The sequence below is a fragment of the Antennarius striatus genome, chromosome 12 (assembly GCF_040054535.1).
Source record: "Antennarius striatus isolate MH-2024 chromosome 12, ASM4005453v1, whole genome shotgun sequence".
Lineage (NCBI taxonomy): Eukaryota > Metazoa > Chordata > Actinopteri > Lophiiformes > Antennariidae > Antennarius > Antennarius striatus.
Window position 1 is genome coordinate 13,315,244 of NC_090787.1, and position 12,310 is coordinate 13,327,553.

At 40.4% G+C, this 12,310-nt stretch overlaps 2 protein-coding genes across 8 annotated transcripts in view; both read left to right on the forward strand.

Moving 5' to 3' along the window:
• ubr3 (ubiquitin protein ligase E3 component n-recognin 3) overlaps positions 1 to 4,513 on the forward strand; it is a 35,946-nt gene extending 31,433 nt beyond the window's left edge. For both annotated transcript variants that reach the window (XM_068328467.1, XM_068328468.1), the window contains 6 exons: positions 253 to 360; positions 569 to 694; positions 934 to 1,113; positions 1,895 to 2,104; positions 2,209 to 2,348; positions 2,702 to 4,513. In XM_068328467.1, coding sequence (XP_068184568.1) covers positions 253 to 360; positions 569 to 694; positions 934 to 1,113; positions 1,895 to 2,104; positions 2,209 to 2,348; positions 2,702 to 2,819 — 882 coding nt within the window. In that variant the 3' untranslated portion in view covers positions 2,820 to 4,513. The remainder of the gene's footprint in view (positions 1 to 252; positions 361 to 568; positions 695 to 933; positions 1,114 to 1,894; positions 2,105 to 2,208; positions 2,349 to 2,701) is intronic.
• A 138-nt stretch (positions 4,514 to 4,651) lies between these two features.
• The window catches only part of myo3b (myosin IIIB), a 60,393-nt gene continuing 52,734 nt past the window's right edge, over positions 4,652 to 12,310 (forward strand). For 2 of the 6 annotated variants that reach the window (XM_068328469.1, XM_068328471.1), the window contains exons 1-5: positions 4,652 to 5,377; positions 5,574 to 5,663; positions 10,096 to 10,279; positions 10,769 to 10,789; positions 11,421 to 11,555. In XM_068328469.1, coding sequence (XP_068184570.1) covers positions 5,605 to 5,663; positions 10,096 to 10,279; positions 10,769 to 10,789; positions 11,421 to 11,555 — 399 coding nt within the window. In that variant the 5' untranslated portion in view covers positions 4,652 to 5,377; positions 5,574 to 5,604. Of the gene's footprint in view, positions 5,378 to 5,573; positions 5,664 to 9,522; positions 9,732 to 10,095; positions 10,280 to 10,768; positions 10,790 to 11,420; positions 11,556 to 12,310 lie in introns of those variants that run through there. The other 4 variants (XM_068328470.1, XM_068328474.1, XM_068328475.1 and 1 more) reach the window with 3 other exon arrangements.

Genomic DNA, 12,310 nt, shown 5'->3' on the forward strand with positions numbered 1-12,310 from the left:
TGTCTGGTTGTTTTTACCAACTGAAGAAAAATGCGTGTGTGTGTGTGTTTTTAGACTGGCAATATGGAGAGTTTTATTATAGCCAGTACAGTTTTTTAGGATTTTTAGTCTTCCATTGATACTGGTAGGGAGTAGGGAGTAAAAACATCAAAAGTTTCATCTTTCATCTGTAATAACATGTTAACTTTGTAATGTTAATTTCTTTGTAATTACATAAATGTGAATTTCTGCATTTGGATTTTTCTGCTGTAGAATGCTGCAAATGCTGAAAAGTCTTCTGAAGCACTGCTCAGTTGTGTTATCAGCGAGCTGTCTAAGGACAAGAGTGTGTACAACGTCAACTCTGAGGAAACCTCAATGGTGAGTCTGAAATGAGTCACTTCAGCCTTTAGGATGATGTTCTTCGCTGCTCCTTTGTCTTTCTTTCCTCAAAGAATGAATTGACCATTGCCCTGAGCAGCCCTGGTTTTCTATCACCTCTAATCGCCAGGGGAGATATACATCACATTATTATCAACAAGCCGTTGGCAAGTTATTGATCAACTGTTCCTGTTGTTTCCCTCTCCAGCTGATCTCCAGTGTGTGGTCCCCACAGTCTATAGAGTTCAGCCTCCAGCAGTTCTGCCTGCCATTCCTTCGCCTCGCCTGCCTCCTGCAGCATCACCTCTACGGAGACAACCTAACAGGATGCTTGGTTTGTTTTATCATAAGTGTCACGCTGCTTGCTAATGCTACCCCATCCCTTTGTACCCTTTCAGCTAGAATGGACACTATCTCTGCTTATCTTGTTCACATTATGGTCAAATGTCTCAATACAAGAAAAATGACTCGTTTGAGAACATCGCTAGACGAGAGTTTATATCCCTTAACGTCCCCTTGAATCACAGGGTACTATTGAAAGACCTCACCCGTGGTTTGTTTGTGTTTGCTCAGGAGGAGGAGGAGTTCTCATCCATGGCGATGTGTCTGGGGCTCCTACCGTCTGCCCCTCAGCCTTCCAGCAGCGTGCAGAGCGCCTCGTGCCTCCAGTGGGCGGTCAGCGGCTTTGACCTGGTGACGCAGTGGTGCACGGAGGTCACAGGGCTCTCTCAGATACAGGCTGAGCAATCACTGGTACTACATTCAGAACACAATACATGTCTGCAGACAGCAAACATGGATACGATGATAATGGGATACATCTAGGAATTTCTGTTGCTGCCCATTGGATTTATTCATTCTGTGTAATTAAACGTTGATGGGTCTGCCTGATAGTTTCGTATTGATGTTGATGAGGGTCATTATTGATTCACGTAAAGCACAGCAATTACATACACTTCAAATTATAGAGAATGTGCGAACACTACTATTTGGCAGTTAGTCTGCTTGTATGTGTTTTCTCTAGTACTTGCATATTCACACCAGGTATTCTGAGCCTGACGTCCTATAATGGTTTCATGTAACCTAAAGTGCTGCTGACACTTGGAAATTAGTTTCAACCTTGGTTGACAAGGTGTCTCTGGGGATCTGCGTAGCTGCCCAAGTGTCCCATGCTGTCATCATTCACTATCGCAGTAACCTTGGGTGTTGTCCATAATTTGGTGAATTAAGTTTGGCGTTTTTTGAATGACAGTTTAAGTCACAAATATTCACCGTAGGACAAAATGAAAGGTGTAACCGCGGGAAGTCATAAAAACTACAAACTTCGGACCTGATATGTTTATTTTCTTCAGTTTTGGCAGCAACATCGAAAAAAAGGAAACATTTTGAATTTCAGAACTTTTTTTGTAAACGCAAAACTTTTTCTTCTGGATTAAATGTGATTTTGGATTAGGACTTGAACGACATAATTTTTTGCACAAAAGTAGCTGGTTCGAATATGCATCGTTGTCATACTTCTGTCTTTACTTTGAAGACGTTGCTTGTCCAGGATCCTCAGTGGGCCTCCCCTCGCCTTCTCCAGCTACCTGATAACTACAACATCATCTTCCAGTACTACCACAGGAAGGCCTGCACTGCCTGCAAAAAGGTGCCAAAAGACCCCGCGCTCTGCCTCGTTTGTGGCGCCTTTGTCTGTCTCAAAGGTGTGTGCTGCAAACAGCAGGGTACCTGTGAATGTGTTTTGGTAAGTTACTCAGTAATTCTGAACAAAATTGATCTTGTATTCTGACTTTCCAGCTGAGATTACATGCATTATGTTTTAATGTCTTTTCTTTTTGATATTTACAGCACTCCCAACATTGTGGCGCAGCTACCGGCATATTTCTACTGATAAATGCCTCGGTCATCATCATCATCCGTGGACATCGTTTCTGCCTATGGGGCTCTGTTTACCTTGACGCTCACGGAGAGGAGGATCGTGATTTACGGTACGACAAAGTATAGTGCACCAAATTGTATTCCATTAAAACTTTTTTTTTCAGTGCAGTGTAGATCCATCACCCTTGGTTTTTTTTTAATGTGTATATATGTTTAGATGAGTTATGGTTCAATAAATTTACAAAGTTAAACTGTACTGTTTGTGCAGTGCATTCTAGCATGGTGGCATGCATCAGTGAGTTGTAACCACTTTTCAGTATGCATGCAGAATATTTTCAAGTGCAAAGACAATTGAAAATTAGAAATAAAAAAAATAAGCCTTAGAAATTTACAAATTCTTGTTGTAGCAGAGACAATAAACACCACTTTCACTCATGTTCTCTCTCTTCTGATCCTTTTTCAGCCGTGGAAAACCTCTCTTCTTGTGTGAAGAGCGGTATCGAGTATTGGAGCAGCAGTGGGTTTCACACACCTTTGATCACATCAATAAACGTTGGGGGCCTCACTATAATGGACTCTAAGATCTTCCAAATCCGCTGGCAGCCCATGACGGGAAAGATTTTTTTCTTATTTATGCGTCTGCCTCGATCAAAATCTTTGGGAACTATTTATGTGATGGAAACAAAACATCCAGGGAAGGTTTTCCTGCCACAGCCTTGGTTTATGTGAAGTTTTGGTGTACAATCATCCCTAAAGATTAACATGTGTGTGTTTAAGTGATTTATTGTGTGGTTTTCAACAGGAAAAAAAAAAACAATTCGGTAGGATCAAACAGAGAAGCACAACTTTGCCCAGATATCAAATTGGTTTGAAAGTGGCTTTTAAAGCCTTTTTTTATTTATTGGAGATGACAAGAATCAAAAAACAAACAAACATGAATTTCTGGACGTCCCTGCAAGGTTTAGTTACCTTTTGCACCATTTATGATAATGTTGATGCATATCCTTTTTATTTATCAAATGTACTCTGTTGTGCAGGCGTGAGGTTCAAGCTCCTTATGAGTGTGGCGATGTTATTGCAATTTGCACTCATTGTCTGCTGACATGTGATGGTAGGCAGAACAAGTCCACCCATCAACACACTAGAGTTTTTTTTGCAATCAAGCAAAGGCTCTTTTTATGGGTCTAGTTGCAATCCATCCTCAGGAAAATTTTTTTTTTTTTTTTTTTGCTGTTAAAATAAGTTTTAGATATTTAAAAAATGCTGCTGCTCATTGTTCAAGTAATTTTAACTTTGTGAAGATTTTTTTTTCTAAGGTTGTGCTTTGAGTGTTTGGTAGATGGCTGAGAATGTTGACTCTGACTCACTTCAATGTCTAAGGGGGGGGGGGGGGGTATGCGGTCGCCTCATCACGCTAGCTGCAGTTCTCACAGCTTTGCGCTTTCTGTGCTTTTTGTTTCTTTTTTCGTCTGAAAAATAAGGTCATATCCCAAATCTATAGCAGTTAAAGCTGCGATCGATCAGCAAAGTCAAGCTTTTAGAATTAAAATTCGATGTCCAGCTGCGCTGACAAAAATGAGCAACATATGAGAGCAGAGATGCTAGAATATTGTGTCAAGATATGAAACTCAGTGAAATGTGAGTTGTTTTTGGAAAAAAATCTTTATTCTTGACTATTTCATCCTAACTGCAGTATCTAACGTTACCCATGATAGTTGTGATTTATAGTTGCATTCCAACATTACAAGATTATCAGACTTGTGTGTATCCATTTTCCACTGTGCATGACGTCCTTCAAGCCACCTTTATTGAAGTGTCTTAGCGATGTCATTCTCTAAATTATCAGTTTCTTCTGGAAGAGAGGAAATTGATCCAGTTGTGCCTGCAAGATGGAGTGTAAACCAGATAACTGCTGATACAAGGTTTGCAAATGCTGGGCTACGTCATGCTGCACCGAAGAAACAAGTTAGTTACTTGAAAAAAAAAAAAAAAAAGCTCCAATTGAAATCATGCATGCTGCTTTTTCTGTTTACCGAGTTTCCCCACTTTCTTCAATTTTGCAGCACCCACTTCGTAAATGACCGCAACCAAATAGCCAATGAATACTGGGTATAAATTGTAACTGAAAGCTCTTGTGGTTCTCCTGTATGAATTAGGAGAGAATACAGTACATTACTGTTGGCGCTGACTCAAACTTTCTGAGTTTGACCAGAAAGTGAGACTTGGACTTTTAATGCAAAATGTAACATATGTGAATAAAATATAATCACACTGATTTGTGTGTCCTTCTGGTTTCTTGATGTCATAGTTTTGTCAAAAATCAAAGTGTTTTATCTTTTTGTAAAAATAACATTATTTTTTCTAAGTGTGACTGAAGTAATTCCCACACACACCTGACTGTGACTGTCAGCCATCGGCTCATCCCAAAGAAGTTCAGACATAACTACTGTATAGAATGATGTCCTGTAGTGAAGGAATGCGTTCCAGGATCCAGACCTCCACCTCTAACCGTCCAGCAGGGGTCTCAGTTCAATGTCCCCCCCCATGAGCTCATGTGCTCGGATGAAGCCCGGTGACCTTTTGAAAGTATTTCCAATATTTTAGAAACCTGAGATCATGTGCGACCATGTACAAAATTATGTGTTTGCGTTTGAATCTAAAAAGTAGAGCAGACTAGACATAAAAATCGCGCCGTGGGTTCTCCTGGTCCCTGGGTGCGTCCTCAGACTCCTGGTCCCTGGGTGCGTCCTCAGACTCCTGGTCCCTGGGTGCGTCCTCAGACTCCTGGTCCCTGGGTGCGTCCTCAGACTCCTGGTCCCTGGGTGCGTCCTCAGACTCCTGGTCCCTGGGTGCGTCCTCAGACTCCGGCCTGTGCGCCAAAAAAACAAGCTCCAACACCACGTGACCGCGCGTCACGGAGGATAAATGGATTGAGCGTCCCTAAACGAGCGGGGCCCGGCGGTCAGTGACCGCTGCTCGGACAAAAGCCTCTATTTTCTGCTAATCAGACTCCAACAGGAGTGGACCGGCCGAGGAATTCTATCCGGGTTAAACCATCGAGACCTTTTTCCACGCGGGGACATGTTGGTGTTGGAGGCGGCGCTGAGGGGAGCATCACCGGACGTGTCCTCCTGTCCAGGTAGATGTACAGGTGATGTAAGGGGATGGGGGTAGGTGCGCAATGGTCTGGGAGGCCTCATATCGTTAATAATGACTAAACAGGGAGATCAGTCCGGATGTGTGGCTTTGGGGGGGGGGGGTTAAGATGCGCAGATTGATTGATGCATACAAAACAACGAGGTTCGTCCTGAACTTGTCTCCGGTTGTTCCTCCAGATCCTCAGAGTTCTGATCCATAACTGAGGTGATGGAACGTTTGTGTTTCCCAGGTTTTACGGATGGAACCACGGAGGGAACAACGTCCAGGTAGGTTCTCCTGTTTCCTCAGCAGCAGGCCTGCAGGAGATGCAGAAGCTTCCAGTGTCAGCTTTGCGCATTTACTTTACGCATTTACGCATTTAGTTACCGCATGAATTTGGATTATTCATTGAAGCTCACTTTTATTTTACTACACGGGAACTTTTCTGTCACGTTTTTCCAACATCATCAAAAATAATAATGGCTGATCAACAGAAAACATTGGTTTTGGAAACATACAATCCAGAAAAAAAACCCATAACTGAATATTCAAATTAAATTTTTTATATTGTAGTGAGGAGATATGTTTTGGGTCATTTAAAGTTATATCCAGATGAATAATTATTGGTACCTCATAAAGTATTAGTAAGAAGCATGTGATTGATTCCAGATGTTTTGAGATTTCCAGAATCATGGAATTAAACAACAAACCAACATCATTATGTTGACATCACCGTGTTGTGTGCAGTGATACACACCTGTTGAGTGATGTTGGTACTGGTGTTCTACCTGGATATTTAATGAGATCACAGTGTGTTAAGGTGGTGGTTAAGGAGTTTAATTTAGGTTGATTACTGTTATCACACACCAGATAATAAAATAAACCAGATATCAATAACTGATGATGTACGACAGCATCAAAACACGTTTTATGTTTATCAGTGAATTGTAATATTTATTAAATTTCTAATGGTGATGGTGTCAAAAGTCTTGTAATTAACATTTATTCAAGACAACATATAAATGGATCAGGATTCTAAATGCTGAGACATTTTCTTTATTATTTAGTATAAACTATAAAGTTAGTTGTTGAGGCATCAAACCTGAAACATTTCAGAGATCCAATAGTATTTTTAAATGTTTCTCAATAGAAAACACTCTAATGGAGGAAATGTAGTCATCAAGGATTCATCACAAGAGCACTTTGGTGAAAAATACGTAGAATCACATGCAGTTTTGTTAAATTTAACTTAACAACAGCTTGCGGTGTTACTTCTTGCATCTTACTGTATAACAATGGCAGCAGAAACCTGAAATGGGTTCAGGTTTTTAAAATGAGTATTTTGTATTTATTAGATTGATGTGTTGTTGATCCAGTGTTGTGACTTTGAAATTATTACTCACGCTTGTGCACCAGTGAATTGAAAGAACAGTCTGTGGTCATCCGGGTTGAGAACGAGGACGCAGTGCTTCCAGTCTGACTTGTGGCTGGTGGAGGTTTACTGTAAATCCTCTTCATATCCCCTTAAACGGGATTATAGTCCCGAGTTTTTTTTCTCCCCTCAGATTTACCACAGGGTTTACCAAGTGGAATGCTCCTGAGGCTTTACTAGAGAGGGTGAGATTGTGTGAGTTTGACAGGAGCAGAAAATTAGATTACTCACTTTTACTTGCAGTGTTTCTGGTGACAAAGACTGTCCCTGTGCTACAACTGTTGACATAATCTGAAGCTGCCACCCCCTCAGACGTCACTGAAACGGGAATTTAATTCACGTAGACGAACCTTAAATGTATTCTGGGCTGGAATAGAGTAATCTGCATTTATTAGTACAAAGCAATGTGTGAGTTTAATCCCCCAGTCACAAAAACACTTTGGCCAACAATTTGAAATCCGGACACAATGTCTCTTTTTCAGGTATGCTGACACACTGTGCTAAAGGTAACCTGAGCACAGCCGGCTGGGACCAGTGGTGTCTTGTTCTAAAGCAACAATGACACGACTCAGCTTCAAGTTAAAAGAAAAGCGTTGGTTTTTGTCTTTGTCACAATTAGACAATATGATAACTTAAAACCAACTTAACATCAGCTCAGTTACTAACTTCCCCGAGAAACTTCATTTAAGGTGAATAATGGTTAATCTGGGAACAACTAAAACTATTCGTCTTAATCCTGCTGTCAATTTTATTTTGTTTTCAATCCTTTAAAACGATGCTGTTTAAATGTCTCCTTGTTACCCTTCTTCAGAGGTTGCAATTGATTACAGAGTATTTATGACAAGAGGTCTCTCGCCCTTTTTATATCATTTGTAAAATGAAGAAAGGAGAGAAAGGGTCCAGTAATCAAGGAAATAAAACGACAATGAAGGTTTCAATAAAAATTTGAAAAAAAGTAAAGCTAATTGTTTAAAAACGTCAATGTTTAATTTGCGCCACAAAGACATAAAAAGTATGTTCTTAATGCTGTTATTTCAATGAACTTAAATTTGACTTTATTCTACTGATAGAATCTTTTTTTTTATCACAACATATGTCCAGCACGAGTGTAGGAGAGCTAAAATATTACTTATTGTTATCACCCCAAATTGTGGGATGCACAACCAGTATAGACAGGTGCACCTCTACCAACCTTTGGCATAGAGAGAAGACGGGCAAGTCATGTGACCTAGCAACTCCCTTGAACTTCCTGGTAACGTGTGTGCAATAAGAGATGCTTCATATCAGCCACCATTATGAGTGGATACATTTGCCGTTTGAATATTTAGCACCGCCGCAGATCAGGTTGCAGATTGCTGGTCAATTATTAATCCCTGTAGATTAGCGTGAATTAGAAGTTTTGGTGTGCACGAGAGACGAGCTCAGACAGAAACAGGTATGCATCACTTTTGGTTTTATAATCTTTTATTGGTTTCTTTTATTGGTTTGCTTGATCTTTGAGGATTATTTTGAATAATGAATTGGTGCAAGTAGAATTAAAGCGTCAGTCTGTTAAAGGCTCTCAGCGTGAAGCTCTTTTTAGCAACTATCAGTGAGATTATTTTAGGTTTAAAGTCTAGTATTTTGATCTCAAGGACATTTCTGAAACCATATATGCCCCAGGTAAGATTGTGTATGAGGTATCTGCTGCAGCTTATCTTTGGTTTGTGATTGTACCGTATGAGAATATGAGCCATCCTGTTGACAGGCGAGTAGAGATGTGCCCAAAGCCTGGTTTACATGCAGAGCAGGTTAGGCGCGTGTTACAAAACAGAACGACAGTTACAAATGGCGAGTAAACAGGATTGGATTCTGTTGATTAATAAGGCAGGTGTGATGCATTCATTATTCAGGGACAGTTTAAGATGGGCAATTATCGTCAGAACAATCAATGATGGATTATTAGACCAACGATGAAGCCATGCTTGTCGGTAAATGATTCAGTAGTTACCCTAGTAATTATTTAAATGTGTGTTGTAGTAACAAAAAAAGAAAAGAATGGATGTATGTTGGATGTTGCTGCGATCAGACGCTGCTCCCAGAAGGACACAATGAAGGATATCAGTCATATCTCCCGACTGTATGTTTGAACATTTACACAGAACAGCAGAATAACTAATATATCATCCAATATCTTATGCCGTTCTTCAACCTGCATGCACAAACAAAATCTGTCCTGATGTCTCGAGACGCTGTAGCTCAGGAGGCTTCCAGCATCATTCATGCTGCTCGCATCAGGCTGCTGATGTTGAATTCCCTCCCTCAGGGTCACACCACCTCTGTGATGCATGAGGCGTTCACGACGAGTGGAGGAGTCGTGAGATCTTAGACAAACATTCCTCTCCATCATGTTTACATCTTGAATATGCGTTCGCATCCAAAAGTAAGAAATGCACAACATACGTACATTAATAATCCATTATTTAATTCTCCCCTTGCTTGGGGCTTTCCGTCCAGTCTTTCTTTTTGTGTTTGGTCACAGAGACGTCACATGAATGCCATCAGGCTTCCGCATAGCTGATGATCATTAACTGCCATATAGGAAAAAGGCGTTATTAAATCACGTTATAAAGTACCTTCCATAATAATCATGTCACATAACAGTCGGTGTAGAGGTGTGGTGGCGGGTCACTCATTCAGGATGGCTCCTGTCAGGTTAATCTCTGTCCAATCCAATAGATGTTTTAAAGAGATTGCTCTTCTTAGTGGGCAGTGACGAGGTCCCTGTGGAGAGCTTAGTCAATGACTTTGTGAAACGCCACTTGTTGACATCTTCCAGGAGAAGCGATTGCTGCTGCTATTGGTGTTTATTATGACCGCTAGAGACTCATTACTTGTAATTGTTCTCAGCCCAGATGAGTCAGAAGAAAATAACACTTGCCATGTAAGTAGAGTGCTGTTGTCTTCACCTCCAGCTGTCTGCTTCATTTTATGATTTCTCCTGCATTAAAACTGTGAAGCGTCTCCCTCGGTGGAGGAAATCATTTGACTGAGCTGAATCAGATGCCCTTTTTGGAATCAATACACCCCTGTGTGTGTTTTACAAATGCAGCATTGTACCATTTCACTTTAATTACTTCCTTATTTATCGCTACTGTAGAACTATTGAGTTAATCACAGTGAGGTTAATTTTTTTGAACTGGATACTAGAAATGTTTTGGGTTTTTCCACAAGCTACAGGGTGTTTTGTTGTTCTCTTTACTTTGTAATTGTTATGAAAATATTCTGATATAATGTTCATCCTATAGGAGGTCACTGTATGGACTGTATCCTTACGATTCCAGCATGATTGGTGTGGAGAACCTTGGCGATCCATCAGGTAACTGGGATATAGTGGAGACCATTGGTAAAGGAACTTATGGCAAAGTCTACAGAGTGACCAACAAGAAGGATGGGAGTCAGGCAGCTGTCAAAGTCCTGGACCCAGTCAATGTAAGTCAGCTTGTTTACTGACAACCGTCAGGAGTTCCAAACTTCTACATCACCAATAGTGTTCACTTTACCTGCTATATAGTAAAAATTAGCAGATTTTAGCCAGAGCCAACCTGATGTTTCTTGCATCCATTCATCACTATATTTGCACTCAGTCTATAACTTAGGGCAGTACATGACGACCCCGACCCAAATCCCTTTTTTGGCGAAAAATACTTTATAACATGTTTTTTTTAGAACATGCATGCCTGGCCTGTCCAAGTCGCTGCCTCATGAAAATAAAGTTAATCGAAGTGCTTTATGCTTGGAGGAGAGTTATTTAACATAGAACAATCATCATCTCACAGTTTTTATTGTTAAACTGATGATGGACTGTTTAATTTTGACAGATTCTTTCTTGACAGCAAGGGCTCATAATATTGTGACAGAAGAGAAAAACTAAGACTAAAACTATTGTGTTCTTCTTTATAACTGTATGACTTGTCTCAGCACTCCAGCCATTCAAACAGAGTAAGTTTCCCGTTCTTTTTCCACCTCTCCATCTTGATGCAATTGTACGTCCCCCACTGATGTATATCAACGTCTCCCCTTTCATTTCATTTACCACCTGTCATGTAAAGTCTAGCACACCCTCTCCACAGAATGCAGCTCCTGCATTGGCTGCTTCCTCCCCATGTAGCTGCTCATTTGTCCGTGTGATAAGGATACTGTAGGCTCTGCATTGGCACTGCATTGTGAGAGTGAGACTTGGTGTGAGGCTTTTCTGTGATTGTGTCAATGGAACAATCCCCGTCCTGACAGTGCTTTCACTATGACGCTCCCCTGATGGCCACAAAGATGAATCTGCCTTTTCTCTCATCCCTCTCCATGATTAGACTGCTGACGCTATCACTCAGACATCCAGGGAGAGAAATTCAGCCTCTCTGACTGTTGCTCTTCCCTTCCTCTGAGATTTACTTTGATAGAAAGACACTTTCAGTCCCTTTGTCACCCAGTCTAGAACCCTTTCATATAATTATATTTCAGAAAGTCACAACAAAAGACAACCGTAAACATTTTGACAGAAATGTTATTCTTACTACATTTCATAATGTGTTTTGCTTCTCTTTAAATTCTAAGCTCCAACTGTTCTCTGTTCTAGGATGTGGACGAGGAGATCGAGGCAGAATACAACATCTTGAGGTCCCTGTCCAACCACCCCAATGTGGTGAAGTTTTATGGGATGTTCTACAAGTCAGACAGTCTATCAAGTGGACAGCTCTGGCTGGTCCTGGAGGTGAGATCTTGATGTCTGCAGTATCTGGAGCCTGGATCAGTTTACTGGCTTTCCCAGAAGGGTATTTTTGAGGCATCCTTGTAAACTAGCTTTTCATCGCCACAATGCCTTTCTCATTTGAGGACATTAAAACATCCACAAGGAGCTTTTACTTTGAGCTGAATTCTGAGGTGCTTCTGAACACAAACTGTTTGTTTCCGCTGTCTTTTGCTCCACAGATCTTGAGCTGGCTTTCTTGCTAAATTGCAATGAGTCAAAACATCTATTTATGGATATGTGCAAAAGTAACATATATTAATACAATAATGAAACAATATAAATATTGTTTCAGTACCGTTCAGGCTTGTACATTATGTGAAAGCCTCTGTCAAACATATAGGGCTGCTCAATCTCATTGGTTTTATTCAGAAGGCTAAAGTTTATATTTTTTCCAAGCAAAAATAGGAATCAGTTTTTATTGCTTTGAAATCTTTCAGCTCTTCTGAAAAGAACATATAGCATTAAAACTAAAATTCACCAACAACATCTATAACGAAGTCTTTCTGCATTCCGTTGTCTACTTAATATCCTGCCTGAAATTGTTTCATAAGATTTTGTGACAAATAGGATGCGAGGTCATGAGGTCACAACATTTAGAATGAATTCATAGAAAGAATAAAAGGGTTGTTATATTATAGTGTGTTTCTAAAACAATAGAAACAAGGAAACATTAAAAAATAAATGCACACAGGCTGATTGTTTCTTCTGTTGCCTTA